Consider the following 23,498-nt stretch of genomic DNA (forward strand, 5'->3'; position numbering starts at 1 on the left):
AGCGTGTATGCGGGTATATGTATGTCTGTGTGTGGAGTTTCTACATCCCCCGTCACTGAATTTGCCAGTGAAATACATTCTGACTTGGACCCTAGCAATTGTGGGCATTCTCCAAGTATCTGGAATTCTGAAGGAGCAGCTAGAAGCTCTTTTGCAACAATCTTCTTATTTGTTTTTAGGATTTTTGCTACTGTAAAAAATGCTCATGTAGTAGGTGGGTGCTTTTTTCACAAATGTAGATCAGATGTCTCCTTTTTGCCATCAATGATGTTTAAGGACTCATTTTAGGCAGTGTTGCTGAATGGTTAGACCAATGGACTGGGACTTGGGAGATCTGGTTTTGCTGGTAGGGTGACTGTGGGCCTGTCATAGTGCCTCAGTTTCCCCACATGTAAAATAGTGGTCTGACCTCCTTTATAACACATTGAGACTTATGAATTAAAAGTGGGAGAAGTAGGTGCTATATATGATAGTTAAAAAGGGATAATTAAGAATTAAATATCTTGGCAGATTCTTAGTCTTTCACTGCACTAGAAAGACTCTGGTTTTTTGCCTCCTTGCCCCACCTGTTCCATAATGATTAGATCAGTGTTTCCCCAAAGAATTCATGAGGGAGCCATAGGAGGCTGGTGAAAAATTTAATTGATGTGCCTGTTTTTGTTCTCTTCTAAATAAGAGGCTATTAAACTAGGCTTACAGATCACCTGCATTTTACCCATGTATCTGAGCCTGATGCTGCTACGGGGGCTGGGAGCCTCTCTGTGCTCTGTGTTTCTACAGGGGACCTTCAGCACAGAGGCTTCCTGCAGGGGGAAATACTCAGCAAAAGTTTTTCTGATATTAGCCACCTGCTGGGGCAAAGAAAAAATGTTCCCGGTGGCTGCACCAGTATTAGCAGACAGGGTAGGTTCATTATACTTGGATTTTCATGTCTGGACAGTACTGCAGAAAATCTACAGTCACAAGGTGTCATTTGTGGCCATGGTAACTACAGTGACAATTAAAAAAACAAATACCTGGGATTTTTTAACAAGAACTGTGACTTTTTTTTCATTCAGGAAAAAAGAGTTAAAAGTGGCAATAAAAGTCACATCTAAGGAAGCAGCTGTTCCTCAAAAGCATCTTATGTTGTGGTCAAGCAAACTGTAAAAGTCAGACTCTCTATTATGTGATCCTTCTAATTTCAGTTGTAGTAGACATAGAATTGGGAAACAAGCAAGTATGGTACTGAACACCATTCCTGTGTCAAATGCCACCATCCATTGAAGCAGTGGTGACCTTGTAGAAAATGTTCAGAATCAGCTGGTAGAATATGTTGAGAGAGAATATTTTGCACTGCAGCTTGATGAGTCCATGGCTCATCTTCTATGTTAACCTGAGATTTGTCAAAGCAGTTACAGGTAGCTGAAGACTATTATTTGGCAAAGAAATCCCAATCCAAAGAGCTGTTGAAAAAACATTCAAGATCCTTCATAAATACATAGTGGATGAAGGTCTGCATGTTTGGGGCTGTGCATTGAGGGGCAGGGCCATCGCTAGGTATATGTGAAACACGCAGTTGTATAGGGTAGGTATGTAAGCGAGTAGTCATACTTAACTACCCAATAAGGCTAAACTTATTGTGTAGTTGAGTCAAGCACTTGACTACTCACTATTCCCCTTCCCCACAGCTGCCTTTGTATGAGAGGCAGCAAAGGGTGGGGGCAGGGACTGGTACTGGTGAGAGCTAGCTTAGAAGCTGGTTTTCACCCCAGCACCGTGTCTGCAATGCCACCTCCCCCCCCCCCCCCCCCCCCCGCCTCTATAAATGGCAGTGGGGGGAAGGAAGGGTTGGGAAGGCTGCCACAAAGCAGCCTCTGCCCACGGTAGGCTGAGGCTCACGCAGGTAGAGCCTGCTTTGTGGTGGCAGCCCTTGTCCACAGGGGTCCCAGTGGGGAGCTGGGTCCCTCCATACACAGGTGTTGCTGCCGCGAAGCAGCCCCTGTCCATGGTGGCCAAGGCTGGCTGTAGACAGGAACATGGGCTGCTCCAGCAGGAACCTCTGTTTGCGGTGGCCAGAGGCTTCTGCTGGAGCAGCTCCTGCCAGCAGCCAGCCCGGTCTGTTGTGAACAGGCACTGCTGGATCCAGTGCGAGCCAGGACTGAGCAATCCTGGCTCACGCTGGTCCAGGACCCCTGCGCCTCTGCATTTTAAATGTAGTAAGAGCTGCCCAGCTCTTATTACATTTAAAATGCAGAGCTGCAGCGTGGGTTGCTCCCGGAGACATTCTGTGGAGCCGCAGTGGGGGGAGGGGGGGGGCGGTGCAAGCCAGGACTGAGGAGTCTAACTCATGATGGCTCAGGGAGCCACCGGTACTGTGGCTCTGCTTTTTAAATGTAGTAAGAGTTGAAAAGTGCACAGTTGACCTGTGGATCTACTTGCCAGAGGAGGTTGTGAAGAGCAGGACTTGAACAGAGTTCAAAGAAGAGCTAGAATAATTCATAGAGGTTAGGTCCATCAATGGCTATTAGCCAGGAAGGGAAGGAATGGTGTCCCTAGCTTCTGTTTGTTGGGGCTGGAAATGGTTGATAGGAGAGGAATCACTTTTACTACCTGTTGTGTTCCTCTTTCTGGGGAATCTGGTGTTGGCCACTGTCTGCAGGCAGGAGACTGAGCTAGATGGACCTTTGGTCTGACCCAGTATGGCTGTTCTCATCGTAGGAAATGCTGCTTGAGTACCCCTCTGTCTCTGTGTTCCCCGCAGCATATTCGCCTTTGAAATGTAGCAACAGTCCTTGGGCTTTTGCTACTCTTCAAAGGCAGAGGCGCCCTCATTGACACAAATTGCATTGACTATTCCATTAGCCAATTAATCTAAATTTAACATTCGTAATGCATGTCTGTTTTGTCCACCTACTTTTTGTTCTTTAGGAAGACCCTTCCCCTCCTCATTCAGTTTGCTTTTCATTTTGCTTTAAACTAACCACTGTCTGTTCATTGATAAGCATAACAACAGGTATTGTTGTTCATAGTTGAGTTTGTATAGTGAGAACTAGCTTTTTAAAATGTAATATTGTTTTACACTCTCGAGTCAGGTTGCAGCTTTGTTTTGAGAAGCAAAAACTCTGCTCCATTGAGCATGTACAGTATCTTGTATAATGCTTAAATTCAGGTTAGGCTTGGTTTCATTTAGATCCTGAAAATATATTCCTCTGCATGCTTTCTCCTGAAAAAAGAGGTTTGTGCATTCATAATTCTGTACTACTTACATTTGTATCTTTAAAACTATTGAACTGATTTTATTCACATTTGGGTTGACTTCAGCACATGAGATCACAAAGCAAGTTAAGTTTCAGGGTGAGTAATCAGAATGTCATTGATTAGAATGTATGAGCAAAGTATATGATATTTCTTTTGTTTTGGTTTTGGTTAACTCCAGAGGTTAAATTACTTCTGCTTGGACTTTCATAGAAAAATAACATTTGGATGAAAGCCAAACATGGAACATTTCAGCCTCAAAAGAATTGTTCAAGGAAGTTGAGTGCCGGGGTAAAGTAATGGGCAAAGAATGTTTGAATAGAACCAGGAATGCCACATATTTTTCCACCTAGAAAGTTAATAATTTAATGTTTACCTTCTGACACTGTATGACATCAACCATGTGATTGCATTTGTTTACTTTTTGTCATGGATCCTATTTTAGTTGCAATGTGTTCATAAGATATGCAGCTCTATGCACAAGTTGATCAGTGGCTATGCCTTGTGTCTCATTATGGGGAAGGTGATCTGTCAATCAATGTGTTTTCTTCTTTCAGGAAGATCTAGCAATGACGAAGTGTAGTTCAATTCAACAGAGTCCTGTTCAGGTTCTTAATTGTTTTTTATTAGAGGAAAATAAAGTGAGCATAAACATTCCATGAACTAGTATTAATGAACATCGCTAGACAGGCTAAAAAGTTTCTAGTCTTGCACTTCATCAAAATCTTATACAGATTTTGTTTTGATCTCAGCCATCAGTGTCCAGCTACCAGTATAGTTGATCTGATGATTTGCTGCTGCTTAACACAGATTAAAATGAGCATATGGTGAATTGGTGACAATTACAGCTTTTGATCTTTATCCTGTTCACATTAGGTGAAGACTGTGAAGCTGCAATGGTTGCTGGCCACCAAAGGTTGAGAGTCAAATCCATATTATAGACAAGGCCTCAATATAAAGTCACTTATAATACCTGTCACATGGGTGTTGGCATCTGTCTCTAACTCTTTCCCATTCCAAGAGAGAATTCTATATTTTATAGCAATTTAAATTTTTTTTTTGTTCTCCCAATTCATCCTATATCAAGGCAGTGACAGAAGAGTTGTTACACATTACATCACCTTCCCTCCTCCCCCCCAGTAGTTTTTGAATATTTGAAATGATTTTCAGAAATGCTGAGTAACCACAGATCCCACTTACATTAGTGAAATTTGTGGGTGCAAGATAGCTGCTAGGCTAGACCACATTATAGGAATCATTGTTGAGTACAGTGTTTAGCTGCCATGTTGTGATGGAAAGAAACTGAGTCTGTTCCAAGACTGATCGATTTGAAAATAGCTTAAAAGGCAGAAAAGTTAGTGGATAAAATAGAATGTAGTTTAATGATATGCTAGAAAGGGTTAACAAGAATATTAAGCTTCCATGAGTCTTGGTGGTGATGTCTGTCTTTGGCTTGATCTCTGGTTTTCTCATCCTCTGCTTATGGCCAGGATAGAGGAAGAGACCCTTGAAAGGCATTGTGCATTGATATCTATGTGCTTATTCCATATGCTTCCTCAAAAGAAGAAGGGGAAGCCATCTGGGAGGTTAGTAGCTTGGCCAGAAGTGGAGCCAGGCTGGGGGGGCAGAAATGATCTCTCCAGGTCCAGCAAAATCCCTTGTCCCAAGGGTTCAAAACCAGGGAGGTCCAACCTGTACAGTCAGCTTAAACAACCAGCTGCTGTGTACCGTATGTATCTGATAAGCATCAGGTCTTTTGAGTACCAATGATGGCAGTTATTGGCAAGGAAAGGAGGTTGTTCCCAATACTATTATTGAAACCTGCCGAAGTATTACCAAAGACTTTAGCAACATCTGCTTATTGTGAATATTTACTGCTATCTGCCTCCGACCCCAGATATGGCAAAATGTTCTTTACTGTGTTGCTTTAGGTGTAATATTGTTTGTGCTACAGTGAACAAGAGCTTTGAAGGGACTAGTTTTTGATGTATGTTTGAAAGTTGATTCCACATGGCAATGAACTAATAGAAAACACAACTGTTTGGTGCCTGTGACTCTTCCCTTGGTGTTCACCGCTGGTTGCTGCTCCCAGTGATCCTAAACAGCCACTTTAACAATAGGAACACAGCATAATCACTTCTTGAGCAAAATATTGAAATGAAGGACATCTTGGAAATAGTCCACTGAATAAATAATGTGCTCACATTTAACTTAAACCTTTAGCAATATTAAACATTAAGGGAAGTGTGGCATTTTAAACAAGTTCTCTGAGAGCAAAGATAAGTGTGGGGTTTTTTTTAGGCTTGCCAGATGCTTTCGCCAAAAAAAGCCAGGAGACGAAAGTTGTTGAGCAAAAAAAGAAAAAGCAGGAGAACAAAAAGGTCGCTGCACCTTTAAGAATCCCCGTGCTCCTCGCTCCCTCCTGTCCCTCAGACTAGGCAGGAGAAGAATGTCCCTGCCGGCCTTCCATCCAAGAAAAACAGAAAATACCAGACATTTTACGTGTCCAGTATTTTCTGTTTTTTTTTGTTTTGTTTTGTTTGTTTGTTTTTTTAAATTGGCCAGGGGCCGGAAATAATGGACTGTCTGTGCACAACCAGACACTTGGCAACCCTAGGGGTTTGGTTTTGTTTGTATTTAATTTCCTGCAGAAAGGAAATTTGGCGGGGGGGAACCCAACTATTTTTTTTTTATATGTCCCCCTGACACCAAATAAGAAAGAAGTCAGATGCTTCTGGCTCCTGGGGAGTCTTCACCCTCCAGAAACCTGAAAAGTCTCCTGCTATGAAGCATAGAGTCTAGCAGCCATGAGAATCCCATCTCCAGCTGCAGCTTTCAGTCCTATCAGGCTCTGTGCTATGAAGCCCAGACCTTTACAGCCCCTTTTAGAGCCAGAACATCCTGGCTCTGTGGCAGGGAGCTGGAAGCCCTGGGGTCTTCAGAAGGTAAGCTGGTGGGAAACAATGGAGGCTTCTGCCAAAGCACTCTCTGTATTTCATTTAGAGTTAGGAGAAATCAAACTGCAATGCTTTAGTTTTAATGGATTGGCATTTTCAGATGAAAACATGTTTTGGGAAGAGTCCTGATCAGCTCTGGCTATGACTCTTAATTGCAAACCACTTATTTTTTAGGTAATCCTGGAGTTGAGTTCTCCTAAGTGCTTGGCTGCATTAGTGAGGGGAAGCCTGGGGAGCACTGAGATGGAACTTGTTGCTGTCTTTCCTCTATTAGCTTTACTTTTTTTACACTTAACTATGTTAACCAGAACTAAAAAATGTAACCGAAGAGACACAACCTAGCTTGACCAGGAACTGAAATATTTCAGAATTAGAAAAGATATATGATCAGAATGACAACTGTACTCCTCTCAATAAAACCAGAAGTTACTGACAGTACCCAATTGAAATTTAGACTCCATTGCATAGTACAAATAATGTGGTGAGTAGGCATATTTTAGATGATTTGCATGTGTGGGTTCTCTGACAGTGAGGTGTAAAAAATTGTGAACTGTTTGACCTTGTAAGATGGAACTGGTGGAGTTAATATTTTCTGGGTAATGTTGACAATATTTGAAGTGTTGTCCAGATTTAATTGCCTAATAACCTTTTCCCACAACTATGACTCTGCTCTTTCGTTGAAGTGACACTATCAACATCAAAATTTGCACCTCGTTGTAACATGTATGATTGCTGCCCCATAGGTTCTGATCTTTTAATCAAGCGGGTACATCCTTGTGATCTGTGAAGTCAACTAAATTCTGCAGGTTTTATCTGCGGCCCAGGTGAGTCTGCAGGATAAGGGCCTCAGATTGTAAATTCTCAAGAATAGGGAGAGTATCTTTCATTTTGTGTTGCAAATACAGGAGGCTGTCAACTCGCAACGCTTGTAAGCGTCGCAATTCGTGGTGTCATAACTCGAACCCTCATTTATGATAGATGCCGTGTGCTATCATAAACGCTGGCCAGGGATGTAAGTCAGGGGTTTTAGGCCCCTTCTGTGCTTACAAGAATGGTTGTAAGTGTAGGGGATCAGAACTCGGGTGGTCGCAAGTTGGGGCCTCTTGTACGTTGAGGCACTGATCTTCAGTAGGACCAATAAGCACTATGGTAATATAAGTATTTGGCACTGAAAGAGACTATGATAAAAGTATTTCTGCTCTGTATAGTCAGTTTTCCTGCTTGCATAGATCTTTTACTCAATAGGACAGAAGCGTATTTCCCCCAAACAATCAGATTGTTAAAGTTCCCAAACATTTGTCATGGGTAGGGCTCGACAAACCGCAGCAAAATCCACTCGCCAGCCCCGCACCGCGCATGCACCACACCTGCACTGCACATGTGAGCATGGCTGAAATCTACTCGCCACAGGTGAGTAGATACACAGATTTGTCGAGCCCTGGTCATGGGGATGCAAATATTTGGGCTTAAATTCCCTAGGTGGGTTGTTTTAAATTTGTTTAAAACAAGATGTATGTTTAGTAGTTCTTTTACACTGAATTTTATGGGGTGGTGTCCCTGCCCAAGGTTTGTGGAAGGCTGGAGAGGGATGGCATGAGACAAATGGCTTGGTCACTGTCTTCGGTCCATCCCCTCCATGGTCCCTAGGGTTGGCTGCTGTCGGCAGACAGGCTACTGGGCTAGATGGACCTTTGGTCTGACCCAGGACGGCCATTGTAAGCTCAGTGTCGGTGGTCTCAGTGGACCCCTTTGATTCTCTTGCACACCTGCTCCTGGGTGGCCAGGCTGGCAGCTCTCCTGCTCTAGCCGGCCACTTTCCTGTGCCTAGTGCAGAGATTGTGGACGAGGTCCATGATGTCTGCACTAGCTCAGGCGGGTGCCTGCCTCTTGCGGTCCCGGGCAAGCTCCCGGGAGCCGCCAGCCTGGTCCCGGGAAGAGGGGGAGGGCTGGGGGTCATCGGGTGGCTGGCTCGATCCGTGCCAGGTGCAGGGTCTGCTGGCTGGGTGCTGGCAGGCTTGCACCTGGCACGGGCACCGTAGCCAGCTCATGCCCCTTTAAGGGCTCCGGGGCCGGGAGGGGGGCAGACGAGTTTTCCTGGTGTTGGCCAGAGTGGCCACCAGGGAAAGCTGGGGAGGGCTAGCCTCCCACTAGTTCGAATTAAGGGGCTACACACCCCTTAATTCGAACTAGTTAGTTCGAACTAGGCTTAGTCCTCGTAAAATGAGGTTTTCGTAGTTCGAATAAGCGCTCCGCTAGTTCGATTTAAATTTGAACTAGCAAAGCGCTAGTGTAGCGCCTATTAAAGTTAATTCGAACTAACATCCGTTAGTTCAAATTAACTTTGTACTGTAGACATACCCTTAGTTAAGAACACCAGGTTAACACACTGATTGGCTAGCCAAACACCTCATTTGGAACGAGAAATATGCAGCAGCAGGCACACACGTGCACACTCAAAAGGCAAATGTAGTTCAGCCCTCCTAGTCCAGCATCCTTGGAACCTTGAAAGAGCAGAAAGAAAGGAGAGGTCAATACTAGGCTCTTGGGGACTATCTTGAGATCAAGACAGTGAAGATTAGGCACTTAACTTTGTTGCAAAACTATAAAGTTGGGGGTAACCTCCGGAGTGGGTAGAGCTGGATACCTTAAGCATACCCTTTCAAGTAGAGAAGTCAAAGCGTAGTCTTGCATTTTTATGTCTCAGAAGGGTCAATAATAAAAAGGTGCTGTCATGCTAGCAACCTTTGTAAGTATCAGGCAGGGAATACAATTCCTAGATAAGAAACTTTAGAAAAAAACACTGTGCAGGAATTGCTCCTTCTCTCCAGCAGCCGCCTTTACAGAGCTCTGATGACTTTGAGTGCACTGTTAAGATGTCACAATTGCACTGGATGCAGACTATTTAAAAAATGGAAGATGCAGTAATATGAGATGTGGATTTTTCATATATTCAACACCTAGCAAGTCATCCATTGGTATCTTAGAGATGATATATACATGCAATCTGATTTTTTTTCTGGAGATTATCTTTGGAACATAGGTTAATAAAGGGCTACTCAGTGCGTGGCCCAAAGGCCACATGCGAGCTCGGCGCCTTGAGCCGCTTCCCGGGCCACCTGCCTGCCTCGTCACTGTGGGCTCCAGTGGCAGTGCCTCCCAGTGAGCTGAGCCACACTGTGCCTCATTGAGCCAGGTCACATGCGCAGGAGGTGCCAGCCAGCAGGGAGGCAACAAGAGGTGGCAGCAGAGCATGCATGCCACATCGACCACAGTGGCAGCGCTTCCCCATGAGGCGTTCCACGCTATACTGAGCCAGGTCGCGTGGGCGCATGTGCAGGAGCTACTAGCCAACGGGGGGGGAGAGGAGGCAGCAGGAGGTGCCAGCCAGCAGGCGGGGGGGCGGAGGGGGACGAGGTGCTGGCAGAGCATGCCTGCCACAGCGGGAGCAACTCCCCACAAGCGGAGCCACACAGCGCCACACTGGGCCAGGCTGCATCAGCATGTGTGCAGGAGCTGTTAGGGGCAGCAAGAGGCAGCAGGGGAGCCGGGAAGCGAGAGACGTGGAAAGGCAGTGGCAGAGCGAGGCCGGGGTGAGAGAGGTCTGTGCTGGGGCTTGGATAGGGTTACCATACATCCAGTTTTTCCCAGACATGTCCTTCTTTTCACATGTTAAATCACCATCCGGATGGGTTTTTTTAAAAGGCAAAAAATGCCTGGGATTTTTTGCTCTGCAAAGGGGATCGGGGAGGGGGCAGCAGCATGTACCTTCAATGGAACATTTAGAGCCATGCACCTGGACCCTTCACAGCTACTCTGCGCACCGGCCCCAGCTCTTGGAGGGAAAAGCTTGTGGTTCCAGTGAGACCCAGGGCATTATCCCCTGCCCCGCTAGATTTTTGTCCCTGGGTCTGTGGGAGGGAAGGAGGTTGGATTACAGCAGGGGGGCTGAGGTTGCCTGGCTCTAAGGGACGGGTGGGGCATTGGGTTAGAGCAGGAGGCTGGAGGTATCTGGCTTTAGGGGTGTGGAAGAGTATTGGGTTGGAGTGGGAGGGCTGGAGAGTGCCTGGCTTTGGGGGAAGGGTGGGTGCATTGGGTTAGAGCAGGACTGGGTGTTAAAACGTCTGGCTTCTTTCCTTTCCTGTATGTAGACAGTTGTTTGATTTGGAGGTTCCAGTCTCTGCTCTGTGAGGACTGTGAGAGCTGGTGCTTGGTGGGGCGGGCAGGGAAAAGGAAGGGATTCTGGGAGGTAGGATTCCTGGCTTCCTTTTCTAGCACTGCCATTCTCCCCATGGTGCCTTTAACTTCGTATTGACTGTACTTAGATTTCAGTAAATATCGTATTGGCAGTTTTTCTTTGATTTGTTAAAATTGTGAAGCCAAAACAAAAATATTATCGTCTCCTGTTGATATGCGTTTTAGTATAGGCAGTCCCCGGATTACGTCCAAGATAGGGACTGTAGGTTTGTTCTTAAGTTGAATTTGTATGTAAGTCGGAACTGGTACATATTGTACCCCAGGTGTCCCTGATTCAGCCGCTGCTGAAACTGACCAGCGGCTGACTCCAGGAAGTCCGGGGCAGAACTGCTTTGCCCCGGGCTTCCTGGAATCAGCCGCTGATCAGTTTCAGCAGCAGCTGACTTGGGGACACCTGGGGTAGAGCAGCTGGGGTGCTGCCAGTTTGGTCTCCGCAGCACCGAGGTGCGGCACTGCGGGGACCAACCCGGCAGCGCCCCAGCTGCTCTGTCCCAGGCGTCCAGATTCAGCCGCTGTTGAAACTGAGCAGCAGTGGCTGAATCGGACACGCCTGGGGCAGAGCAGCTGGAGTGCTGCTGGGTTGGTCTGGTAGCGCCGACCCTTGGTGCGGCGGGACCAACCCGGCAGCACCCCAGCTGCTCTACCCCAGGCGTCCTAATTCAGCCGCTGCTGAAACTGACTAGCGGCGAGAAAAGCCTGGTCTGCTGGGGGGGCGCACTAGTTGTGCCCCCCCACCCCAGCAGACCAGGCTTTTCTCGCTGCGGAGGACGGGGGCGGCGGGACCGCGGCGCATCTCGGTGGTTCCGCTGCCCGCATCCTCCACGGTGAGAAAAGCCGCTCCGCGTCTCCCTGGTCTGCTGCCCCCCCCCCCCCCCCCAGCAGACCAGGGAGACACGGAGCAAAGCCGTGGAGGATGCGGGCGGTGGGACCGCGGCGCATCTGGGCTGTCCCACGTCCTCTGCGGCGAGAAAAGCCGCTCCGCGTCTCCCTGGTCTGCTGGGGGAGAAGGGTGGCGCAGCTAGTTCGGGGTTCCCTCACCCCGTTCTTAAGTAGGGATCCGACGTAAGTCGGATCCACGTAACCCGGGGACTGCCTGTAGTTAAATTCCTGGACTGTCACTGCTCATTAAAAGTGCTGTGTTATGGATGGAAATAGGGTAAATATTGCATTTTATGAATATCAGTAGAACTTACTTAAATGGGGCCTGCATGTTGTATAGTCTTGCCTTAATCTATGTATTCATGTCTCTGTGTGAAAGAAGCTATTTGCATATATTTGCATATACATGCAACTACACTTAAGTTGTGGCCCTCGGCATGTGGTGTGGGTTTCATTGTGGCCCCCAGCATTTTCAAAGTTGAGTAGCTCTAGGTTAATGTATTCCTATTTGCAGGGCTCGCCAAGCGGCACAGCACCGCATGCTGTGCATGCGCAGACCGCATTGCGCATGTGCTGACCATGCTGCACGGCCACATCGGGCTAAAATCTATTCGCCATGGGCGAGTAGATTACATTAATTGTTGAGCCCTGCCTATATGCATCTTTGTGACATCTTTTTGTAATATCTCCCATTTGTTCCAGCAATTTTGTTTACTGTTGGGTAAAACTTGTTCAAGTTTCAATCCAGTGCTACTTGATGGGACCTTCAGATTTCCATTCTTATTACCCTTGATAATTGCTAGGCTTTGTCTCTCCCTCCCCCCTTTTTTTAACCACTATTCTTGTTGATTATCGCTAATGACAGCCTACCCACCAAAGTTATGTTTTCAATAACCATTGCATTATTTTAAAAATCTAGAGAGATATGGAAGCTGTTATGCCTTATGAAGTCTGTCTACCTAAAAGCCTTGCTAGATTCAAACAAAAATTTTTTTATTATCTTTAACATCTAGACCTATTGCACTTCTGTTGGGTGTTCTCTCTCTACTCTTTTTGCTTACTATTAGAATGTCATAGCTGAGCTGGGCTTCACTTTGTTTGCTAACTTGCCCTTGATCTAATCATAATTTCGTCTTGAAGTTGAGTCCACGTTGTAATCTGACTTCCACTTAAACCCATTTCTGCCATGTAAGTCTACAGTCTGTTACAGTAAGTAACAGACTTGGTTTCATTGCTATCATTATATGAAATGGACTGTGTTCCAGCTCATCAGTAATAAATGATTGCTAATAGCCTAGGTAGAAAATGATATCCTTTCTCTTAACCTTGTAGGTAGATACGATGGCCTAATAAAATCTACTTGTGTGCTAACCCTTTAACCTGGAAGGTGCTTGCTCACCTTGTTTGACTGATTAGGCAAAACATAAATGTATTTCAGTTCGTGTTATATTTTGTTAATTCCAGTTGTTTATGAGAGATGACTTAAACTCAGCTCATTACCATTACCTCTGGGTCAACCTTAGTTACTCAACCACTGAGCAACTCACCCACTGAACAGGTTCTTCCTTTTTTCTGCTCTGGAACTAAACCCACCCTCTGAGCAGGGGACTACTCTCAATATGGCCTCTCCTTCCTTTCTGGAGAGCAATTGAATTGACAGGCTGCTGCCCTCCAAATAGCTAAGCAGCCATTATGGAGTCAGATCCCTCTCTGCTTGCTAGGCTAGAAACAAAGTGGACTCGGAAGGAGAAGAGTCCCTGCTTCAGTCTCCTCCGCAGGATTAGTCTCCAGCACTAAATTCTGCCAGTATTTTTAGTTATGGCAGAGAGGAAAGAACAGAGTTCTGTCCAGCATTCCAGGAGGACAGGGAAGGAAAGTGACACTTCATCATTGTAATGCACTGTGGACGATGTGAAAGAAACATTTTTATCCATTGCAGGTTCATTGTGTAGACCAGAAGCTATATATTAAAAACAAGGAGTTCCATGGCACCTTAAAGACTAACAGATTTATTTGGGCATCAGCATTCATGGGCTGGAACTGATCTGATGCTTCTGACTAAGGGTCTTATACCATGAAAGCTTATGCCTAAATAAATCTGTTAGCCTTTAAGGTGCCATGGGACTGCTCATTGTTTTTGTTCAAACAGACTAACATGGCTACCCCTCTGAAACTTGTATATTAAAGGCACTCCTAGGTTGATGTTTCCAGGGTTAAAAGAAAAACAAAACCACCTTACTCTTGGCTGCAGTGTTTGGCAGGCATATAAAAGGCCATTCAAATTTAGACACCCTCTTTCACTAGCTCCCAACACAACTAAAAGAGTGTTGACAAGAAGAATACAAACTGTGTGCACTTACAGTGCAGTTGCTGGGATCAGCAATGTTTGCATTTGTTCCAAAATAATACCATATAGATGGCAACCACTTTGGCATCAGTTGCTGTTTCCCAAGTGCTATGGCTGTTTAAGTTCCCGGTGGAAGTAGCTGAAATCTTTGTTAATTTAATAAAACATAATGTGAATTAAAGACTATCAGTGAATCTGTGTTGGAAAGGATTTGGAGCAATCAAATTTTTGCATTGCTTTGCTCCAGCTCCATTCCGACTCCACTCCGACTCAAATTAATTTTTAACTAAATACAAAAGTAATTTTGAGAACATTATTTTTATTCAGAGTTTTAATACAATTTAAATGTCAACAATGATACAAACTAGAATAATTCATAATTCAATCTGTAAAAATGTATTGCAGCAATCAGGTCGTCTTTCATAGCCTGCCGCAGATCATTTAAAATTAACTTTAAAGCCGAAAACTAGCTTGAGTTGTTGGCATACTCTAAGCAATTCTACAGGCAACCTGAATGCGGTGTGGGTAGCTGTGAATGGCCTCAAAAACAGACTTAACTTTTAGCCTAACAATAGATTCCATCGCCTTACAATCTTCCTGAAAGTTTCTCTTGAATAATGGTTCGTTACAATTTTGAATCACAGAAACTCGCCGACGTCTTTCTTGTTTATCCAATTCCTTTTCAAAATCATCATCGTCTGAAGAATTGGTGCTTGAATTATCTCCATTTCTCTGCGATGGTTGAAGACGTCTCAGGGATGGACGCTGGAACAAGTTCAGAGTGGAGACGGGAGTTTGAGAACAGCCTGCTATTTATAAAGGATGTGAACTTTCTGAAACCGCAAATTCGATTGTTGACTCCTTTTGTTGTGTTTTGTTTTCTTCAACCTCTTTTGCAGAGTTCAAATGTAGCGATAGATTTTGTTTTTTGAGTCGTCGAGCAATATCAAGGAGCCCTTCCTTTGCCTTTGGTATTTCCCTTGAGGTGAGGTAAGAATCCAATACCGTGGGTCAACATAAACTCTAGCAAGGAACTGAATATTGTCAAAAAGCTTCTCTTTGCATTTCTGCATGGAGGATAGAATTCCTTCTGCAATTTGTCCACCATTTTCTTGCAAGAATTTTGACCGTTTTCACCATTCCTTTATTAAAACTCCCGGGGTTACATCGATAGCTTGAAGATTCACGGTTGTTTGGTTTGGCTTTGCCAAGAGGTCTCACAGCTTCTTCACTACGTCCATTCATCTTTTGTTAACTTGAGTTCTCTTGTTCCAGCAGCAACCACTTGTTCACAGTAAGATGGAAAAACGAGAAGCCAATCAATCATCGCAAATGTTGAACCCTCCCCCCCCGCGAGTCACAGTATGCAATGATTGAGTTACCCCCATGTAGATCAAGCAGAACACTTCGAATACTTGGGGTTCGTAGTTTTACAATGACTTGTGGAATTTTTTCCAGAAATTTCTTCGCATGTTCTTTGTTCAGTCCATCCCAGATTGCCAACTGAAGAGTGTGAATACCACCCCTCATCAGTTGGACTTTTGAGTCATCCTCATGAAGCCATGTTGGAAGTATGAGGTTAGGGTCATTAACCCATTGCGCAGCAGCATCCATGTTGAGTTCGATTTCATCCATTCCTTTAGTTCCTTCATCAGACAAAATAGCTTTAGTTCTGTCCACATCCCTGTTCTCAGAGGTAGAAATGGTTTCATTGTCCTCGTTGAAATTTTTGACGGCAGGCGTCATGTTTGCTGCATTGTTAACACAGATGCTCAGCACTTGCATTTCACTGATCCCAAATTTTTCTAAAATCGCTTTTATTTGACTTTTCACGTAGGAAGAATTGTGACGCCTTTCAGCGTTGATTATGTCCAAGGTTTTTACCGTTGCTTTATCTTTTCCTTCTTCGTAATACTGAGCATTGATTGCAAGGAAATGTCTGTTTCCACACGTTGCCGCATCCATTTTCAGGTAGCACAATTTTTGCTCCAAAGCTTTCTTGAGCTCTTCGTGATCAGGCTTAGCTGTGCTGACAACTAAATGACGAACCGCATCGTGCCCCGTTGAAATGCCAAGCTGCCGACCCATTTCACCTGCAATTTTTTGGAATCCTTTGTTCTTTAGCCTGTAGGTAGTGAGCAGTGTTGAACTCAAGCAAACCATTTCCATCCGTCTTTCACGGGAAGTATTGGCATCCATGGTGACTGTAACCTTTGAGGTCTTCAAATATGAGTCAAGTTTTGTTTGCTCAATTTTGGGTTTCTTTTCAGATGAAGCTTTGCAAAAAATCTTTTCTCCAGGAGTTTTCAAAGAGCCAGATGAATGTTGTTTAGTCGCGTCTGCTTTCTGTTTTGCCTCATCTTCCTAGTCCTTTTTTGTAACCAGAGCCGCAGAGTTTTCAGGATGGTTATGTTTTACATGCCGCCAAAGGTTGAAACTTTTCGCGGCACTTGCTTCACTTGTCTTGAAGCTACATGGTTTGAGCTCGCCATTCACTTCCTTTTCCACCTTGCACATTGCCGATTTTCTTCTTTGCTTTTCCCAAAAGCCCAAATTTGGGCTTTTCAAATTCAGAAGTAAAGTCGTCGTTGAAATCCTTTTTCCATAAATTGGCTATCAGTCATGGGGGGCAGATTTGATTTTTTTGTTGTTGTTGAAGCCATGGCCAGATTTTCTTGAGCTGCTACCGCATCCAAATGTTTCTTGTTATGATCTTCGAAAAGCAATGAACAAAAGCGTTACACTTGTTTTTATAGTGTATCTGCTTGTGATATCTTAACCACTTAAGGTACTTTGAATTTATTTTGGATTTTCTGGACAAAAATGATCTCATTTTCTTTTTACACAAAATTATTATTAAAGTATATTTTAACATGTTTCCTGCAGTTTTAATGAAGTAAGAAGTATTTTTAATATACATAATTAATATACATTTTTATTTATAAATTGCAAGTTAGTTTTTCTTATGACATTTTGCAGTAAAAATATTTGAAATATTTTCCAAGTTTTTAATTAATATCTCAAAAATGCTTTAATATAGATATATCAATGAAATTGGTATGTGCTGTAGCATTAGTATGTGCTATTGCTGTTCTACAACATTAATTGTTGGGAAGTAACGAGGCTACACGTTACAAGGTTAAAAATAAACACATACTAATCTAATTATCTAACTAATCTACGCGTGTACGTAGCATAAAATTGCGAGTATAATGCACACCTATGTATAATGCCTACCCTACCTTTTCAATGTCGGAATCATGGAAAAAACTGAACTCCTATATATAATGCACACCTATATATCTACACTCCTCCCAACAAGTCGGCCAGCCGCAAGCCCAGCCTTGCCTGCTTCCTGGAGCTGGCCCTGGGCTGCCTGCGCGCTGTGCCGAGCTTGCACCTGCCGCGAGAGTCCCCCGCCCCGCCCGGACAGCTGCCCACGTTCCACACCAAGCTCGTGCCTGCTGTGGGGGCCCCCGGGCACAGCTACCTCCTCCAAGAGCCTCTCCAAGCGGAGGCTCTGCCCGACCCGCAGCCTGGACCGGGCCATCATCAGGAGCTGCAGCCAAGAGCAGGGGGACAGCCCAGCCAGGACACCCCGGGCCAGGGCAGTTGGCGGCCCCTCAGCAGAGTGCCTTGCCGCCTTCTCTTCCGTAGATACGAACTGACCAAAACAAAACAGAGGCAGTTGGTACCGTACAAAGATTACTCCAGTATTACCAATTGCTGGGAAAAAATTCCCATGATATTTCAAGGGATATTTGCAATTGTTTGCGATATTTTAAAATTTTTGTTTATTCGTTCCATGATTTCTCGGGGAACCCCTAACGATGGTCTGTAGAACCCCAGGGTTCCGCGGAATCCTGGTTGGGAGACACTGATCTAGATCATTACTGATAGATGTCTATCCAACCTGCCCTTAAATATTTCTAATGATGGAGATTCTACAACCTCCCTAGGTAATTATATTTCAGTATTTAACCACCCAGACAATTAGGAAGTTTTTCATAATGTCCAACCTAAACCTCCTTTACTGCAATTTAAGCCCATTGCTTCTTGACCTACTATCAGAGGTGAAGAACAATTTTTCTCCCTCCTCCTTGTAACACGCTTTTAGATATTTGAAAACTGCTATCGTGTCCCCTCCCTGTCTTCTCTTTTCTAAACTAAACAAACCCAATTCTTTCAGTCTTCCCTCATAGGCCATGTTTCTAGACCTTTAATCATTTTTGTTGCTCTTCTCTGGACCTTCTCCAGTTTCTCCATATCTTTCTTGAAATGTGGTGCCCAGAACTGGACACAGTACTCCAACTGAGACCTAATCAGCACAGAATAGAACAGAAGAATTATTACTTCTGTTAATGCAGCCTAGGGATGTTAAATTTAGTTTAATCAAGTAATTGACTAGTCGATAGAATTTCCATCAATTAGTTGATAAGCGGGGGAGTCACAGTGGGGTTAGCTCCTGGCTCTGGGAGCTAACCCCGACATGGTTCTGCCTTTTAAATGTATGAAGAGCTAGTAGGCTCTTAATATATTTAAAAGGCTGGTAGGCTCTCAATACGTTTAAAAAGCAGAGGCACAGTGTCTGAGACTGTGCACAAGCTGGGTATGATCTGATTCCTGATTCACGCCCGGTCTCTGCTACTCATCTGCCTCCTCTTCTCCCCATGGAGACAGTGCTGGGGGGAATGGGCTTTAAAGCCAGCTCCTCTCAGCACTGAGTCCTGTTCCCCCCACTTGCTGCCTCTGATATTGGAGGGGTGAGGGGAAGCAACTAGTCAAAGGGCTAGTCAACTATCCAGAGATGATCCTGGCAATTATAGGCTGGTACACCTGAACTTCAGTATTGTGCAAATTGTTAGAAAATATATTTTGTCATACCTAGATAAACATAGTTTGGGGAAGAGTCAACATAGTTTGGGGAAGAGTCAACATGTTTTTTGTAAAGGGAAATCATACCTCACCAATCTACTAGAATTCTTTGAGGGTGTCAACAAGCATGAGGATATAGTTACATAGTTTTTCAGAGAGCCTTTGACAGGGTCTCTCAAAAGCTTTTAAGCAAAGGAAACTGCCATAGAATAAGAGAGAAGGTCCTCTCGCAGACTGATAGCTAGTTAAAAGATAGGAAACAAAGGACAGGTATAAATGGAGTTTTCAGAATTAAGAGAGGTAAATAGTGATGTCTCTCAGGAGTAAATTCTGGGACCATTCCTATTCAACGTATTCCTAATGATCTGGAGAAAGAAGTCAACAATGAGGTGGCAAAATTTGCAGATAATTCAAAACTACTTGAGATAGTTGAGTCCCAGGCAGACTGTGAAGACCTTCAAAAGGACCTCACAAAACTAGGTGAGTGGGCAACAAAATGCAAGTGAAATTTAATATTGATAAATGCAAAATAATGCACACTGGAAAACGTCCCAACTATACATATAAAATGAGGGGGTCTAATTTTGCGGTTCCCACTCACGTGATGTTGGAGTCATTGTGGATTGCTCTCTGAAAACATCCAATCAATGTGCAGAGGCAGTCAAAAAAGCAAAAAGGATGTTGGGAATAATTAAGGAAAGAATAGATAAGATTAAATATCATATTGCTTCTCTATATAAATTCATTGTAAGTCCACATCTTAAGTACTGCATGCAGATGTGGTCTCCTCATCTCAAAAAGATACCTTAGTTCAGAAAAGGGCAACAAAAATGGTTAGGGACTTTCAACTTAGTCATCTTTTTTCTAACTAGAGATAAGATTGAGGTCTATAGAATCATGACTGGTGTTAAAGAAAGAATCTAAAAAGCTCTATTTACTACTTATAGCATGAGAGCTAGAGGTCATCAAATTAATAGGAAACAGGTATAAATAAATAAAAGAACTAGGTAAATTCAGGTAGGCTAGTTCCATTAATGGCTATTGACCAGTATGGTCAGTAATGTCGTGCCTAGTGTCTTTTTGCCAGAAGCTGGGAATGAGTGACAGAGGATGGATCGCTTGATGATTACATGTTCTATTCAGAAGACAGACTACTGCAATTAATGTGTTTTGAAGTTCACTTGAAACTTCAGCAGAGATCTATCAGCAGTTTGTCCAAAGCTGTGAAAATGGGGTTGTGTATGTATTCGTTGTATCTTGTACATTTCTCTTTGGTCCAGTATTAACTATTTTGGCTATTATGATTTATGTTTCACAACTTGTCATCAGAATGAGCCGGTTCTTAATCAGTAGCTCAAAACAGTCAACCACTGAATTTCATCTTGTGTCTTGGGCAAAGAATTACTTTGGCGCCTCCTGTTGTAGTCAGTGAATTTGAAGCAAAGTGGTTGGTATCAGAAGTATTTAGTAGTTTCAATGTTTTCTTTCATTCCTGGGGTTGTACATAAGAAGTCTTTGGCAAAAATGTGTATCAAATAAGCACTGCACTCTTATGTTGTAAGTTTCGGGTTCCCTTTATAATCTTGTTCCAGATGTCTTCTCATCTTTGATACATTTGTAAAATTATATGGCAAAGCTATACACTTGACAGTTGAATTTTTGTTTAGTTTGTTATAGCTTTTATTGCTGGGTTTTTTAGGTGTTCTGTTGTCTGGGCATGTCCAGAGGTCTCAGTTGTTTCTGTAACATAGACAAGCTCAACTTCTGTTACACAATCTCATATGACTGGCTCATTGTATATGTTGCTCTACCCATTAAGACAAAGATTAATGAATTTCCCATCAGTGTTTTTTCACTATGTTCAATTTAATGTTGTATCCAGCAACCTTCCAGCAATGACTTCTCCGCTGGGTAGAGTGTAATGTAGTTGTAATGATGGAACAATGTCAGTGAAATGTTCGTTCAGAAGAAGATGAAAGGGAGAATTTATCGGAATCTTTTCATCTATGGAGTCTTGCTAGAATGTGCTAGTTCTGATTATGAATGCATCCATGGTTTTACTGGATGTTGGAAGAAAGTCTTATTACTATTATAATTTAATTGTTCAGGTAACTTCCTATCTGAGACATAGACGCTGACTTTGTGAGTGCTCTGGGGCTGGTGCATAATCTCTGCCCATTAGCTGTTTGGCAGCTGGCAGGAGGTGGGAAGAGGGGTTGGAGCTGGGAGTAGGGCATGGCGGGAAGAGGTGGAGTGGGGCCACGGCCTGTGCATGGAACATTGGTGGAGCACGGACCCAGACAAATAAAAGTCAGCACCTGTGATTTGAGGTATGTTGAGTTGCAGCACTGCTAGTTATGTCAGCAGATGATTCTGGAGTTGTAATATGTTGCAGACAGATGTTGATAACCCTGAGACCTAAACTGGACCCTGAAACAAAACATTTTCTTTTAAAGTCACTGACTATTACTCAAAGCACTGCTTAAAAAAAAAAAGATTTTAAATTAGCAATTCCACCTCCTGCGGCTATTTGTTCTACTGTTTAAATGATACAATTATTCCAAATCAAATTAGGGAAGATAATGCCTAAATCATAAGGATTATCTGAACACCTGTATTTAGCAACATATATAAAACAGCTTGGACTTTTTTTTTAATTAAAACTTGTAAATGTGTAATGAAACTTTACTTTTAAACAAGAAACACATGCGTAGGATGTTTAATTATATTGACAGAAGTCCAGTATAATTAGTAAAAATATAATTGATAAATGCTCCCACTATAAACTAATATACAAATTATATTTGGAAATTCATAAGCAAACCACCCAAAACACAGATTTATTATGAAGTATGTTATCATTACTAGCGCAGTAGGACATGGTAGTCAGTCCATAACAATGGTGGAAAAATAAGTTACTAACCAGTTGATCCAGATAGTTCAGACATGGCCACATCAAGAAAATCATTGCCTTTTGAGAAGCATTTTTCATTGCACTGTTTCATTCTGATAAGCAGGCTTCACATTTCTCTTCACTGTTCACGTTTGGCACATGTTCCATTTTTATCCTGAGGCACAACAATTTCTCGAAAATTATCACCAAGTAAGGGCTTTTTATGGTCTGAGCCATAGCAGTTTTTTTTCTCAAATTCACAGGTGTTGAAATCAGGCTGTACTCTGAATAATCTTGTCCCTTCTTTCCATAAGCTTTGACAAGAATGTTGCTCCTTTGCTGTTGCATACTCTGCTCCTTCTCCCTTGTTACAGAACTCAACCCCCAGCAAAACAAACACTGGAAGACTTCTGCCCATATATAACCCACAAGCCTTTTACACTGCAGTATTTTTATTTCTTTGAAGACAGAGGCTATGTCTACACTCTGGAGTTTTTCCGGGATCCGGCCCCCTCTCCCCCCAGCAGACCAGGCTTTTCTCCGGACGCCTGTGGTAGAGCAGCTGGGGCGCTGCCGGTTGGTCCCGCAGCTGCTCTGGGCGCTACTCGACCAACCCGGCAGCACCCCAGTTGCTCTGCCCCGGGCTTCCTGGAATCAGCCGCTGATCAGTTTCAGCAGCAGCTGACTTGGGGACGCCTGGGGTTCTTAAGTTGAATCTGTATGTAAGTCGGAACTGGCGTCCAGATTCAGCCTGTTGAAACTCTGCCTCGGGCTTCCTGTAGTCAGCCGCTGTTCAGTTTCAGCAGCGGCTGAATCTGGACGCCAGTTCCTACTTAACATACAGATTCAACTTAAGAACAAACCTACAGTCCCTATCTTGTACGTAACCCGGGGACTGCCTGTACTAACACTTTTAAAATTAATATAGTTTATGCATGTGAATGAGCCCTCCTGCCTCATTCTGACTGGGGTAGATAGCGTGTTCTAATGGTGCTAACTCCATGGTGCAATCTTGAAATAAAAACCGTGATTAAATCTGCATTGGCAGGCTGTAATTTACAAACTAGTTATAAATATACATCTAAATGAAGCGCAGGGAGTTACCAGCTTCTCTCCTGCCATGTCTTCCATATATTTGACAGCTGGAAAATGAAAATGTAAGTAATTTTCTAACTCTGGTCTTGTAGCATCACTATGTTGGATTTTAAATAAATGTTGATGAATGTAAGATGACCGTATTCTGTTACTTGCAATGGTTAACCATCATATGGCTTCTTCAACTTTAGAGTCTTCTATGAACAAATAATATGCTTGTATTAACTGACTAGCTTAGGAGTTGCATCAAGCAGAGGATAATGCAATCAGCTAACATTTACTAATCTAATATTCCATGAACTGCTAACCTCCCTTGTTACATTCTTTTCAGGGCTGCTTTTTAAAATCTTCCACCAAAATACCCTCTATTGATCTTTGGCCTGCCTAGATTAATTTTTTTTTGTTTTTGTTTTTTTTGCAGGGGAAGTCATAATATCCACTTAATTCAATGAAAATGGCCTTTAGCAATCTGACATCAAAAGCTGCATTGCTTTATGATGAATGGATTAAACGTGCTGGTGAGTCATGAGGATATAATGTCCACTAATTTTAAGGCTTTTCAACAGATGCGGAGTTGTGTTAAGCATAATTTTGTACAGCTAACTTAAAATATCATTGTCTTCCTTTAATTATACCTAAGTTGCCAAGCTGCATATTTACATCTTAAATGTAAAGAAAAGTAGTATAATGTCATGCAAACTTTAAAGATGGAACTTTATAAAAGTTGATTTGCTAAGGATTTAAAACTTCAGACTCTGTACGTAATGGCTCATCTGAAAAAGATCTCTACTATCACCAGAATTGCACTTTCACATTTTGCAGTTTTAGTGGGGCAGTCTGAAACTTTAATTTTACTTAATTTAAATGAAATTATATTTTATTTCTTAATTTAAAGTATTCTGTTGCAACGTGTTGTATTTTGTGCTTCCTCATACCAAAGTAGCAAGTGCAAGAAAGTGTA

General features: G+C 43.2%; 1 protein-coding gene across 2 annotated transcripts in view; it reads left to right on the top strand.

Moving 5' to 3' along the window:
- Positions 1-23,498, top strand: part of ELOVL7 (ELOVL fatty acid elongase 7) — a 101,534-nt gene that overhangs the window by 61,586 nt on the left and 16,450 nt on the right. For both annotated transcript variants that reach the window (XM_075932878.1, XM_075932877.1), the window contains one exon: positions 22,959-23,055. In XM_075932878.1, coding sequence (XP_075788993.1) covers positions 22,986-23,055 — 70 coding nt within the window. In that variant the 5' untranslated portion in view covers positions 22,959-22,985. The remainder of the gene's footprint in view (positions 1-22,958; positions 23,056-23,498) is intronic.

Source organism: Pelodiscus sinensis, chromosome 6 (genome assembly GCF_049634645.1).
Source record: "Pelodiscus sinensis isolate JC-2024 chromosome 6, ASM4963464v1, whole genome shotgun sequence".
In the NCBI taxonomy this organism is placed as follows: Eukaryota; Metazoa; Chordata; order Testudines; family Trionychidae; genus Pelodiscus; species Pelodiscus sinensis.